The following is a 14,057-nucleotide window of genomic DNA, read 5'->3' as shown; positions in this document are numbered from 1 at the left end:
CCAATGGGGTCGCTGTGTCCATTTCTTTTACTGTCTATGTGTAATTCCTGTAGTTACGAGATTCTAGCTTGTAAAAAGCGTTCACGTCCTCGTAGAGATCGTAGTTACAGCTTGTAAGCTGGGAGTTTTCTGAAAGCTCCCAGATGTACCACGTGGCCACTGTACCACCTGACCGCTGTAGATTGATTTATTAGGCGTTGATAGTGGTGCCATGGAAACGCATAATTCCCAGTCCAAGGACCAAAAGGACGTGAACAGCTCCGAATATAACGTCACGTGTTGTCATTTCAAGATTCCGGTAAGTACGAGGTGACGTGAATGCAGCTTAAGTAACTGATTAAGATTCTGGTGATAATCTGTCAATCATCGCCCTGACAATGTGATTGGTCCGAACAGTTTCTGTTCGGGCATAATTACTCCTCTATGGATCGAGTCCAGACCGAACTCCCCGACCTCATAATGTTGTGGGCGGGGCTAAGTTCGGCTGGCATCCAGGCTAGAATTAAAATCCATTCTATATTATTAAATGTAACATTTTTCTTGTGTTAATTATAAAATTTTCCCCAATATTTATCACAAAAATGACATACATGCATATGAAAATGTTTTAGTTCATTTAAACTTTATTGTCCCGGCACGTTTTCCAGAAAAGGGTGGAGCTTTAACAGCTCAAGCTTCGGTTGCTCAACAACAACAAAGCTGGAGAATCTCACGCAGCCAAAATGAGGAAACATGGAGAATAAGGGGCGGTAATATTATAATATGATCCACTTCCTACATCACTAAAGGGGCGAAATCTGAGCGGCTCGTTTTTTCACATGCTTGAAGAGAAAGGCTTGCCAAAACAAAGTTATTGAGTTGTGCTTTTTCATATTTTCTGGGTTGGGACACGATTATTGAACATAAACATGGAAAAAGTCAGATTTTCATGACATGTCCCCTTTAAAATCAACCCTTTAAAGTTGTGCAGATTGCGGGCCTAGTGATATTTGAGCATTTTATAATAACAAATAGAAATAAATCTGACCAGTAGTCCACAAAACTCTATACTCACATAAGGGTGAATACCTTCACGACTACTTTTTCGGTTCTTGTTTTCCGTGTCACGTGGTGTTATCTTGTCCCTGTTGAGGGAACCTATCAATTTCCAACACAAACAATCTGAAACACACGAGATTAGGCAGCGAAACGAGCTCTCGAGACAAACAGAAGAGGGTCATCAGAGGTCACGACCTGTTGCTCCACTCACCGTACCTGCACAATTGATTCTCTGCGGTCTTCATGCTTGAGTCACATATGAGAAAACCAGAGAGATGAACTCACAGATAAAGCGTTAGTAGTTTCAGGTTCGATACAAGTCGACCCTATGCATAATCTATGATGTGCATTCATTTACCACAGGAAATCATTTCAACTCAGTTTGCAAAAACAATATTTAGTATCAGGGTTTCCTGCAGGTTTAACGATGGACCTTTTTAAGACCAACTAAAGAAAATTTAAGAAATTAAATTGAATGGAACACACAGTACGTCAATATTTTCTCTAAATGTAAATGTCTTGGGAGAAACAAAACACTTCAGAGTTTGAAAATACAACTTCCATCAGATCTCTACTTATCTTTTTTAATTTTTTCAAAATAAAAAATGCTTGTGGCTTGAATAGCTCTGCTACTAGAATATGGAAATAACTTTTACAGTTTACCTTCTGATCACACCGCAAAAAAGTGATGTTTTTCTTCAGTGTTTTTGTCTTGTTTTCCAGTGCAAATGATTCTTAAATCAACATACATTTACTTGAGAAGCAAAATAACATTAGATAAGTCCTGTTTTCTGCTAATTTGATCAAATAAAGTTGAGTTTGATGATTAAAACAAGAACAAAAATGTGCCGAAGTGCTCAGAAAAATCAACTTCAAAAGGGACAAGTTTTCAGAACCCATTGACACACATTTGTTCTTGTTTTAAGAGTAAACTCACTTAATTTTGTTCAATTACAAAAAACAAGACTTCATTTCATTTTGCATCTCAAGTAAATGTATTTTAAGGTTTAGATATTTCTATGGGAAATCAAAACACAAAATACTGAGGAAGATATAAATTTTTTGCGGCACATGCAACATTTTTTTTTATTTTTTATACTTTCTGCTCTGATTTAATTAAGACCCACAGAAACCCTGTTAGATATTCATCATGAACAACTTAAAACAGGTTCTAAAAATGTGCAAGGCAAAACACACAACATCCGTCACATTCTCCCATAATTCCACTGGTTTATTGACACATTCACGGACAGAACGTTCCCACTCCTCCATCAGAACACAGTGTATGAGAGATTCGTTCAGTATCAAAAACACACAACGTGGCCAACAACAAGCTCGGCCTGCAAAGTCACCAATATTTATTCATTTATTTTTTTGCATAGGAAAGTATTTAGCACACTTTTGAACAAAAAACATTTATACTTTTTTTTTTTTTTTTTTTGCAGTCGCTGGTTTTCATTTGATGCATTTTTTTAAACAATCAACCTTTTTTTAAAATTTCATAATTACTAGAATTACCCCCAAAAATGATTTTTAGGAAAGTAAGAAATGCTTAAGAAATGTTAGAAATAATAGTTAAGGATATGACGAGCCATAAAAGGAAGTGTAAAAAGAAAAGAAGGACATATTGATGGGCGGTTTTTGTGATACATTACAAGCACAATCACTGGATCACCCTCACTGATCTGAGGTTAATGTGACATTCAATACATATGTCTAGATATTCTAACATTCCAGTCTTAAACAGTCCTGTATTGTCAAACTACTCACATACAACATGCCGCCAGAACTAGTCGTGTAAAAATAAACGTCTCGTGTAAATGTTCATCTTCATGCATGAACACACACAGTCTTTAGGACACGTCCATCTTTGCAAACTCTTTGTCCTAGCACACAAAGTAATGATTATTCTACATTTAACTACATTTGCAGCTATTTTCTTCATGGGCAAATCACACAAAATCTGTCAAGGGTCATATTTAACCCCAAAACCAAAAGAAAAAAATGACAGAAATTGTGGAAGAATGTTTCTTAAAGAAAATTAAGCTTTTTTTTGTATTCTGGTATTATTTTCACAACAATTAAACAGTTGTCAATCTCCATTATTATTAATATTTACTGTAATTTAATTTATACAGTAAAGTATATATATATATATATAAAGTATATATATATATATATATATATATATATATATATATATATATATATATATATATATATATATAATGATCAGGTTATTATTTGTTGTGCTAACTAAGTAATGATTAAAATGTACCTGTCATGAAAAAAACCTATACTTTATGCATAAGTCCATATAATAATTAAGTAATTATTATTGTAATATTAGTTATTTTATTCTTCTGCTCTTGGGGTGAAATGTGACTTGTTTTCATGAGATTCACCCTTATAAGCTTATTCTTGGTGGAACAGGATTAGCTTCAAACGTATTCATGTTTATTAAATTACGGTAACAAAAATACAAAAAAGTGATTTAAATCATTATTTGGTGCAGTTATTGGATGAATCATTAGAAAATCAGATCCATTGCATAAACCATAAATTGTTGAAGTTGAATACTGAAGCTTTTCCTTTTCATTGGTCTGCATAACTAACAGTTAGTCATGTTGGCATGATTCTGCTGAAAAAACAGGAACATACAAACACAAACTTGACCCAAAAATATAGTTTTTTGACAGAACAAACTTCCTAGAATTCTTCCCGCTCTCCTGTGGAGGTAAAATCCACTTCCTGTGGTTATGACACAGTGATTGTGGCATCCCAAAGTGTTTGGTCAGTTAAAGTAAGTATCCTGTCATGTGACTGAATTATGAGCTCAGAGTATTAGACAGAACCCAGAGTCCAGCGTCAGATCGAAAGACGTGATGTGTGCCCACCCACGCATGGAAAGCAAGAGAAAGCGAGTGTGTGTTGGGTCAGGTTGACGCCACGGGCCGCAGTAACTCCAGCTGGGACTCCAGAGTAACTCGCTCCCGATGCACAACCTTATGAAGAGAGAGAAGAGAAAGAAAGGGAACACAGAGATGAACTAAAAGTGCTCTGATTATTTGAGATAAGCTAAGCCAACTCAATCAAATTGAACTTAATTTCATTTCCATTATATGGAAGTTTGTTTCCGCCACAGATTAAAAAATAAAAAAGGTATTTGCAACTTTTTATCTCTCAATTCTGACTTTTTTTCCCTCACAATTGCGAGTTTACATCTTGCAATTCTGAATTACAAGATATAAACTCGCAATTCTGACTTTTTTTTTCAGAATTACGATATAAACTCGCAATTGCGAGAAAAAAGTTAGAATTGCAAAAAAAAAAGTCCGAATTGTGAGTTTGTTTCACAATTCTGAAAAAAGACGTCAGAATTGTGAGACATAAACTTGCAATTTCGAGAAAATGTCAGAATTGCGAGAAAAAGTCTGAATTGCGAGTTTGTTTCACAATTCTGAAAAAAAGACGCCAGAATTGCGATATATAAACTCGCAATTGCGAGAAAAAAGTCTGAATTGCGAGAAAAAGTCCGAATTGTGAGTTTGTTTCACAATTCTGAAAAAAGACATCAGAATTGCAAGAAAAAGTCAGAATTGCGAGAAAAAAGTCAGAATTGCAAGAAAAAGTCAGAATTGCAAGAAAAAGTCAGAATTGCAAGAAAAAAGTCAGAATTGCAAGAAAAAGTCAGAATTGCAAGAAAAAGTCAGAATTGCAAGAAAAAGTCAGAATTGCGAGAAAAAAAGTCAGAATTGCAAGAAAAAAAGTCTGAATTGCAAGAAAAAAAGTCTGAATTGCGAGTTTGTTTCACAATTCTGAAAAAAAGACGCCAGAATTGCGATATATAAACTCGCAATTGCGAGAAAAAAGTCAGAATTGTGAGTTTGTTTCACAATTCTGAAAAAAGACGTCAGAATTGCGAGACATAAACTCGCAATTTCGAGAAAAAAGTCAGAATTGCAAGAAAAAGTCAGAATTGCAAGAAAAGTCAGAATTGCGAGTTTGTTTCACAATTCTGAAAAAAGACATCAGAATTGCAAGAAAAAAAGTCTGAATTGCGAGTTTGTTTCACAATTCTGAAAAAAAGATGTCAATTGTGAGATATAAACTTGCAATTGCAAGAAAAAGTCAGAATTGCGAGAAAAAGTCAGAATTGCGAGAAAAAGTCTGAATTGCGAGTTTGTTTCACAATTCTGAAAAAGGACGTCAGAATCGCGAGATTTAAACTCGCAATTGCGAGAAAAAAGTCAGAATTGCAAGAAAAAAAGTCAGAATTGTGAGCTTGTTTCACAATACTGAAAAAGACGTCAGAATTGCGAGAAAAAGTCAGAATTGCAAGAAAAATGTCAGAATTGCGAGTTTATATAAAGAGTCACAATTATCTTTTTAATTTTTTATTCAGTGGCGGAAACAAGCTTCCGTACCTTCAGGCCTGTATGACATCAATACATAAATAAATAATTAAATAAAGCATCATTGTGACCTGAAGACAAAAGTAAGTGATCTGATCTAGATTTATCCATATCCACATCCCCTAAAGCTTATATGAGAGAAGTAACTTGATTTGGTGTGTGCACATGCTAAACCTGCCTGAGTGGTTGCTAACTTTATACGAGTAATAGCATGAGCAACAGTACTAGTGATCCATGACTTGAGCACTAACAAGCTGATCCTCATTTGACAAATGTTGGTGAGCACACAGACATTTGTCACATGAGGAATGCCACTGCTAGACAAAGTGACCTGAGGTCATGACCTTCAGATGACATCAAACAGAAAGGATGAAAGCAACTGGTCTGACACTCACAGACACGTTTATTTCTACCTGTCTTCATTTGTCATTAAAGTCACGTATATCGTGTATCTAGAACAATACAGACGGACACACACTGTCAAACCTCCTTCAACTCATGTCATCTGACACCCGTCAGGAACATCTTCTCAAATATCTGCACAGGCCTGACTGCTTCTTCTGATACAGATGTTGGATTTCTGCTGTATCAGTGTATCTGACACCACATACATGTGTCAGACGTCATGCATTTCCACCATGAAATTTATAGGCAATTGTGGATATTTCATTGTGCATGCTCAATTCTCCTCTTTTTACGTGTATAGTACCTTTGCCATCATCTAATGCTCACTTTAATCAAAGTTAATCTTTAAAACACTAATAATTTAATAACATTGTTACATTTCAAAAATTTCAAAATGAACATCCATTTTTCACACTGTACATTATAACGTTCTAATTGCCTAAATTCACTTGAAGCATTTAAAATAACTGATTTAGTGTTTTATTTTTATTTATTTAGAAAAAATAGTATATATTTGAATAAGAATCAACTATCCATGCATTCACCTCACAGACATCCTATTCTTATTTTGTCGTACTGTACAGCTACACCAGCTACTTTATTTTCTCCAGCCAATTGAAAGAAAAAGATTATGTTTTGTCAATTATATTTAAATAATGTCTAACTGTTACAGCAAAACAAGCTTACAATAACCCTATTTTATAATTTAAAATTTACTTAAATAGTTGCGTGACTGTGTATTTAGTGTGTATTAGCGTTACCTGTAGATTTCAATTTCTGAACAGTCTAATCTCTAACGTTAATTTGTCACGTCATACAATGCACCATCAAAATGATACGTTTAATTATTGCAGCTGCTGTGAGAAAAGGCTATAAATGATCCGTCTCACATGCCATATAGCCTACTAGCTGGGACTCATTCTTTCCGTTTACAGACGTGACGTAATGATGCAAAGACGAACGGCGACATTGCTCGAATTTCCCGCGGAAACCCACTAGTACCATCCAGATTAGGAAACATTATTACAAGCTTACCGTTGTGAATCGGGCTAATGTAAGGAGATAGTTTTGAACACTGTCTGGTTATGTACTTGCTCAAAAATTGATTTTGGATAATTTTAACCCCCCCCCCAAAAAAAAAGTTACGGACTGCAGCTTTACATAAAAAATATATATATATTTAATTATATAGTTACAGTTATACATTTAGCGTATGCTAAATGAATACATGTACAAATTAAATAAAAAAGAATGTTCTCAAAACTAAGAGCAAAAACAAATACTTTCTTAAAGGATTAGTTCACTTTCAAATGAAAATTAGCCAAGCTTTACTCACTCTCAAGCCATCCTAGGTGTATATGACTTTCTTCTTTCTGATGAACACAATCGGAGAAATATTAATAAATATCCTGACACATACAAGCTTTATAATGGCAGTATGCGTTACCAAACGAGTATGAGCTGAAGAAAGTGCTTCATCCACATCCATCCATCATAAACGTACTCCACACGGCTCCGGGAGGTTTATAAAGGCCTTCTGAAGCGAAGCAATGCATTTGTGTAAAAAAATATCCATATTTAACAAGTTATGAAGTAAAATATCTAGCTTCTGCATGACCGCCTTCCGTATTCAAGTTACGGAAAAAAACGGAACTGGTGTCGTGTCAGTTAAGCTTTTTCCTTAAAGGTCCCGTAGAACGTCTTTTCAAAAGATGTAATATAAGTCTAAGGTGTCCCCTGAATGTGTCTGTGAAGTTTCAGCTCAAAATACCCCACAGATTTTTTTTAAATATTTTTTTTTTAACTGCCTATTTTGGGGCATTATTAACTATGCGCAGATTCAGCGCGCGGCCCCTTTAAATCTCATGCTCCCTGCCCCCTGAGCTCTCGACTATAATACAGTGCATAAACAAAGTTCACACAGCTAATATAACCCTCAAATGGATCTTTACAAGATGTTCGTCATTTATGCTGCATGCATGGATCGGATCATGTGAGTATAGTAATTAGTTGGATGTTTACATTTGATTCTGAATGAATTTGAGGCTATGCTCTGTGGCTAATGGGCTAATGCTACACTGTTGGAGAGATTTATAAAGAATGAAGTTGTGTTTATGCATTATACAGACTGCAAGTGTTTTAAAATGAAAATAACGGCATGGCTCTTGTCTCTGAGAATACAGTAAGAAACGATGGTAACTTTAACCACATTTAACAGTACATTAGCAACATGCTAACGAAACATTTAGAAAGAGGATCATGTCAGTTATTATTGCTCCATCTGCCATTTTTCGCTATTGTTCTTCTTGCTTACCTAGTCTGATGATTCAGCTGTGCACAGATCCAGACGTTAATACTGGCTGCCCTTGTGTAATGCCTTGAACATGAGCTGGCATATGCAAATATTGGGGGCGTACATATTAATGATCCCGACTGTTACGTAACAGTCGGTGTTATGTTGAGATTCGCCTGTTCTTCGGAGGTCTTTTAAACAAATGAGATTTACATTAGAAGGAGGAAGCAATGGAGTTTGAAACTCAATGTATGTCATTTCCATGTACTGAACTCTTGTTATTCAACTATGCTGAGGTAAATTCAATTTTTGATTCTAGGGCACCTTTAAGTTGAATAGGGAAGGCGCAGGATGTAGCGTAAGCTTTTTGAACTGCGAGAGGCGTTGTGCTTTCTTCGTAAGTTGAATATGGAAGGCGGTCTGGTGGAAGCTAGATATTTTACTTCATAACTTGTTAAATATGGATTTTTTTTACACAAATGCATCGCTTAGCTTCAGAAGGCCTTTATTAACCCCCCGGAGCCGTGTGGAGTACGTTTATGATGGATGGATGTGGATGAAGCACTTTATTCAGCTCAAACTCATTGATCCCGCTCACTGCCACTATAAAGCTCAGATGCGTCAGGATATTTATTAATATTTCTTCCGATTAAGGTTCATCAGAAAGAAGAAAGTCATATTCACCTAGGATGGCTTGAGGGTGAGTAAAGCTTGGGCTAATCTGAAAGTGAACTAATCCTTTAAGGCCCCAATATACTTCAAACGAAATCGAAGAACGAACTGATGTGACTTCATATCGAACAAAATCAGGCCAAAACAAAGTTTGTCTTTTGTTCGTTTTGGGTGTTTGAAACAGCTTGCCAAACTCTCATGAAAAGTTCACTCCAGCTGCAAAACACTTTCGTACTACAGTATATCATTGCTCGCGCATTTCAAACTTCATTTTACGCCTAAACGAAGAACGATAAAAAACTTCACCATGAGTATTTCGGGGTCTTAAAGTGAGATTCATAACGTATCGTGCAGCGGTAACTGTTCCCCAGAATGCAGTGCAACCTGATCTGCACATGGGCATTTATGAGCAAGAGTCTAGCGACTTTTACTTTTCATTTCCCTCACTTTCTTTCACTTCTGCTCTCACTGTCAGTGGTAAAATGCATTTCCAAGCGCATTCTGATGCTCACCTTCACTTCAAACACACACACACACACACACACACACACACACACACACACACACACGCACAGCTGCTGTAGGATGCACTATTTTAAAGAAGACAACTGCTTGAGCCGGAGTCCAAGCTTGCATTTTCAGAAAGCCTGTCTGTGTGTGTGTGTTCATTGAGCAGATCTCTGAATAAATTGAGGGCTGCAACTCTAGACCATCTCCAGTCACTCAATAACTCTTCAGGGTAACACAAGCCATCTGTGTGTATATATAAAAGCGGCATGCACTCGATACAAGACTAAAGATATCTGATCGGTCTGGGTAGGGGTGTTGGAAATAGTATGTGCTGCCTAACTAGGAAACTAACCTAAAACTAATGTGTGAGCAGACAGATCTCATCATTTGAGACTGCTAACATTTTAAGCATCAATGGCCGGCGTTTATTTCTTAATGCTTCTTGGAATAAGCATGTGTAAGAACTATTCCTGAGTGTGGATATGGTTGCCGCACCTTTAGCTGTTGCTGCAGTTCACTGTTGAGACGTGTCAGGACTGCGTTGGTTTCTCGGTTCTTCCTTATGGCCATCTGGATCTCCCTCTTCTGCTTGGGTGGAGGCCTGAACACAACACCAGATATTCATGACCGGTGTTTGCATGTGTAGATGAGCTTTTCATTATGTTCAATTCATGATCCCACTTGTTTAGCATTTAGAAATCACTGATCCATTATGTTTGTTCCCTGATGTATTGTGTAAGATTAGATTGATATATTCATTTTAGAGTTTATATTTAATATTATATAGTTAATAATTGATATTACTATTGTCATTATTGTAGTTTCTAATGTAAATATTTGCTATATATATATATATATATATATATATATATATATATATATATATATATATTACAATAACATATAGCTTAAAGATTACTTACAAAATATAAAAAGCAAATATGTATATTAGAACAAACTACAATAATAATATCATAGTTATTGTAAACATTGCTATTGATTTATATGTAATATTGTATATTTTGTAAATGTAATCATTTTGTATTTTTCTTGTCATTATAGTATATTTAATGCTTAATATTATTTATTTAATATATTATTAGATTTTTTCTCATTTACATATTTGTTTAATTGTTTTATTTGTTATTGTCAATAGTTATTGTAAACATTGGCATTGTTGTATATTTAATATTTTATATTATACAGTTAATGCATTTTTTCTAATTTGCTTTATTTTTTATTTAATTAATTAATTAATTTTATTTATTTATTCTATAAGCTATATTATGCTATTGTAATTGCCATTCTTGTTCATTTTTAGTTAAATAGAAAATAAGAATAATAATAAAAAAAGATATATGCACCTCTGTGTAGATTTGGTCAATGTGGCAGCAGAGTAGGGCGTGGCCAAGGGGGGCGTGGCACTCTGGCTTTCAGCGTGGAGTTTTCTTCGTACTGGCTTCTGAGGGGCGTGGCCCTGGTGTAACACTGTGGAATCCTGGGAAGTGGTTTAAATGTTTAAAGCAGACCTTGAGAGAAACTTCTCATATGGGTAAACTATCATCAAACATGCCCTACTCATCAGTACACTGAAGATCAGCATGTGAAGATGCATTATGGTCATGGTCTCAGCATCTGTGAGATATGGACCCCTATTTAAAGGGGCTCAGATGAGGTGTTAGGTGCTCGTTTAATGGAAAGGGGTCAGTTCTTACCGATTTGGGAGGTGCCAGGTCTTCAGTGCTGAGAGCTCCTGTCACGACAGTCTCCTGCTGTAAGAGGATGAGGAGTTTGAGATCAGGAGGCTTTCAATGTTAGCTTTCCAAAGCAATTTGTAACATTAACCAAGACAACAGGATTGGTGAGATTCTTTCATGTCTCTAATGCTCACCAAGATTTATTTGATCAAAATACAGTAATAACAGCAATATTGTGAAATATTATTACAATTTTAAAAAACTGTTTTCGACGTTAATATATTTTTAAAATGTAATTTATTCCTGTGATCAAAGCTGAATTTTCAGCATCATTACTCCAGTCTTCAGTGTCACATGATCCTTCAGAAATCATTCTAATGTGATGATTTGCTGCTCAAGAAACATGTCTGATTATTATCAGTTGAAAACAGTTGTGCTGCTTCATATTTTTGTGGAAACCATGATATTTTTTCAGAATTTGTTGATAAATAGAAAGCTCAAAAGAACATTTATTTGAATTTTTATGGAAACCATTATTTTGATGTTAAATGTAACAAAATGCCCTCCTCTGTGTTCAGGTTTGACTGCAGTAAAATTAATGCAAAAACTGACACTTCAAGTCAACATTTAAAAAAAAAAAAAAAATCTAAACCTTGACAATAAGTAGTCTTTGAGAATGTCTAAGTATAAATCCAAATCCACAACTTCATAAAAAGAAGTATTTATGTCTAAAAACAATTATAGAATTTATAAGCCTTTTTATATAGAGGTATATAATAATCTAGTGGTTACACCATGACTCCCACCAGATGGCACTAATCTACCTTAAAAAATTGGATTTTAAATGCCAAAAAAGTGTATTTTCAATAGGGAAAACTAGCTCATAAAATTGTATAAATATTGCATGGTATCATACAATCCCCTCAAAATTCTAAAAACTTTAATAAAAAAAAATTATTGAAAAAAAAAAAAAAAAAAAAAAAAAATTACATTGTAGTTACATTTCAAGGCTTCGGTCACTTTTGACTGCAAAGGAGCCAAGTGTGACCTATCACAACAGACTGTGCCATCTGACCAATCAGAGCAGAGTAGGCTTTCAGAAAGGAGGCATTTAGAGACCGAATCCTTTATTGAAACATTTCAGACACTGTGAGAAAAGAGCTGATGCTGCAATGGATATTATGAGAAAATTAAAGTGCTTCTGACCTTGGATGCACGTAAACCTGTTGTACGAGCCTCCAAAACAAAATTAGGAACCTTTAAAATAGCATAATAGGGGCATAATAGTCTGCATTTTCCCTTAGTCCTCTCTTTCCAAAAGCTGCAATTTCTGAGTCTCTCAAACAGAGGATGTGGGCAAAGAAAAAGTAGAGGCATTGAAGTGAAGGCCGCATTAAATTCTTTCCTCGCTCTTTAAAGTGAATTACACAGCTCTCTCTATACGCTGGCTCAGATACGACACAGTGTACGTTTATGGATCACTGAGGGCACAACATCAATCTTGACATTCTCAGTAAAGCCTCTCTGGCTTACAACATCCCACTCACGCTGCTGTATTTCACACAAATATGACTGCTGTTCATTTAATCATGCGAGACTGGAACGCCCATATTTCCACGCTATCTAACTCTGTCAGTGTTGTGTAAACATTCAATCATTTTGTAAAAAAATGCAATACGTTGGCTAAAAAGCCCCTGCCGCCCAGGGCTGTGGTCGTTGTGGCACAGGGAATCTGTTCTTTATGGCACAATGAAAAGTAATAGCAGAAACAGGCCGATTGAGAGGCTGTAAATTTGTCTGGCAAGTCATAAACGTTTTGATTTGCTGCGACACACAACGAGTTATTACACCCATCCAGCCGTACCCTCGGGACAAAACACAAGAGTTACGACCACCGTGCAGCCGCGTGAAGGTAACGGTGCCCACCGCCGCCTATAAAACTGAGAAGGACCATTACATGGGCAAAGGAGTGTTGAATAAAAACAAGTGTTCCTACAAAGAGTACAAAGCCTTGGAAAAATGTGACCGAGCTGAACACCTGCCTAGCATAACCTGTGTGAGAGGAAAATAGGTTAGTTGGAGAGGGTCAAAATGTACTGAACTGGTCAGTTAAAGCTGTTTGGCACATGGATACTGTTATCTGCACTAACAACAGTGCCACCTGTTGTTTGAATAAAGCAATGAGCGGTGAATTCATTTCACATGATAATACAACACAAAATATAAAGGAATAAGCACAGAGAATTAATTCTGTTTACCAATCCAATGCAGAGAGGATAGCAAAGTTCAAGGGGAAAAAGAGAGAACAAAAGAAACCAAGGCACTGGCCTTGAGGTTCTTTTATAAATAAATAATAGATTTTTAAAAATAAAAAATATTTAAATAAATAAATAACTTTTAGGAGACATGATTTATAATAGATGCTGATGCAATACTCCAAAAAGCATAAAAATACAGAAGCACACATAAAAATTAAGGTAAAACAACTTCATAAAACATTTTTAGACTTTAATTTATATGACTTTTTATTCAATATATTTGTTCAATACTACTTTATTGAAAATAAAATAAAATTAATAATAAAATATTACTATTATTCTCTCTATTAATTTTATTTTAATAACTACAAAAACATTTAGAAAAACGAAGGTAAAATATTTTTAAAAAAACTTCCATTATTATTTTTTGTTAAATACCTTTTATTTAATAAATTATATTTAACTTTTTTTTTTTTTTTTTGACATTTCTGTCAAACCTAACAATAACCCTAAATAACAAGCTTGCATGACTTTGTGCGCAGCTCGTCACAATATTGAGTTCTGATTGGCCAATTGCTGTAATTTAAAGTTAGTTAATTACCATATGTAGAGAATTTTTCATTTGCATTATAAGTTTTACATAACACACAACACTGTTAAACTGTACTGGTGCCGTTTTTACTTTTTTTTAACTACTTACAGGTTATAAAGTTTATTGTAGCTATGTGGGCGCTCATTTTTTCTGTCATTTGGCCAAAATCTCTTGATG

The 14,057-nt window shown here is 35.1% G+C and overlaps 1 protein-coding gene across 12 annotated transcripts in view; it reads right to left on the bottom strand.

The window, feature by feature from the left end:
- Positions 1–2,243: 2,243 nt before the first annotated feature.
- reps2 (RALBP1 associated Eps domain containing 2) overlaps positions 2,244–14,057 on the bottom strand; it is a 91,971-nt gene continuing 80,157 nt past the window's right edge. For 10 of the 12 annotated variants that reach the window (XM_048177158.1, XM_048177153.1, XM_048177152.1 and 7 more), the window contains 4 exons: positions 11,049–11,105; positions 10,698–10,831; positions 9,829–9,934; positions 2,244–4,043 (listed from right to left, as the gene is read on the bottom strand). In XM_048177158.1, coding sequence (XP_048033115.1) covers positions 3,975–4,043; positions 9,829–9,934; positions 10,698–10,831; positions 11,049–11,105 — 366 coding nt within the window. In that variant the 3' untranslated portion in view covers positions 2,244–3,974. The remainder of the gene's footprint in view (positions 4,044–9,828; positions 9,935–10,697; positions 10,832–11,048; positions 11,106–14,057) is intronic. The other 2 variants (XM_048177150.1, XM_048177151.1) reach the window with 2 other exon arrangements.

The sequence above is a fragment of the Megalobrama amblycephala genome, linkage group LG24 (genome assembly GCF_018812025.1).
Source record: "Megalobrama amblycephala isolate DHTTF-2021 linkage group LG24, ASM1881202v1, whole genome shotgun sequence".
NCBI classification, from domain to species: domain Eukaryota; kingdom Metazoa; phylum Chordata; class Actinopteri; order Cypriniformes; family Xenocyprididae; genus Megalobrama; species Megalobrama amblycephala.
This window is presented reverse-complemented; position numbering and strand designations above follow the sequence as displayed.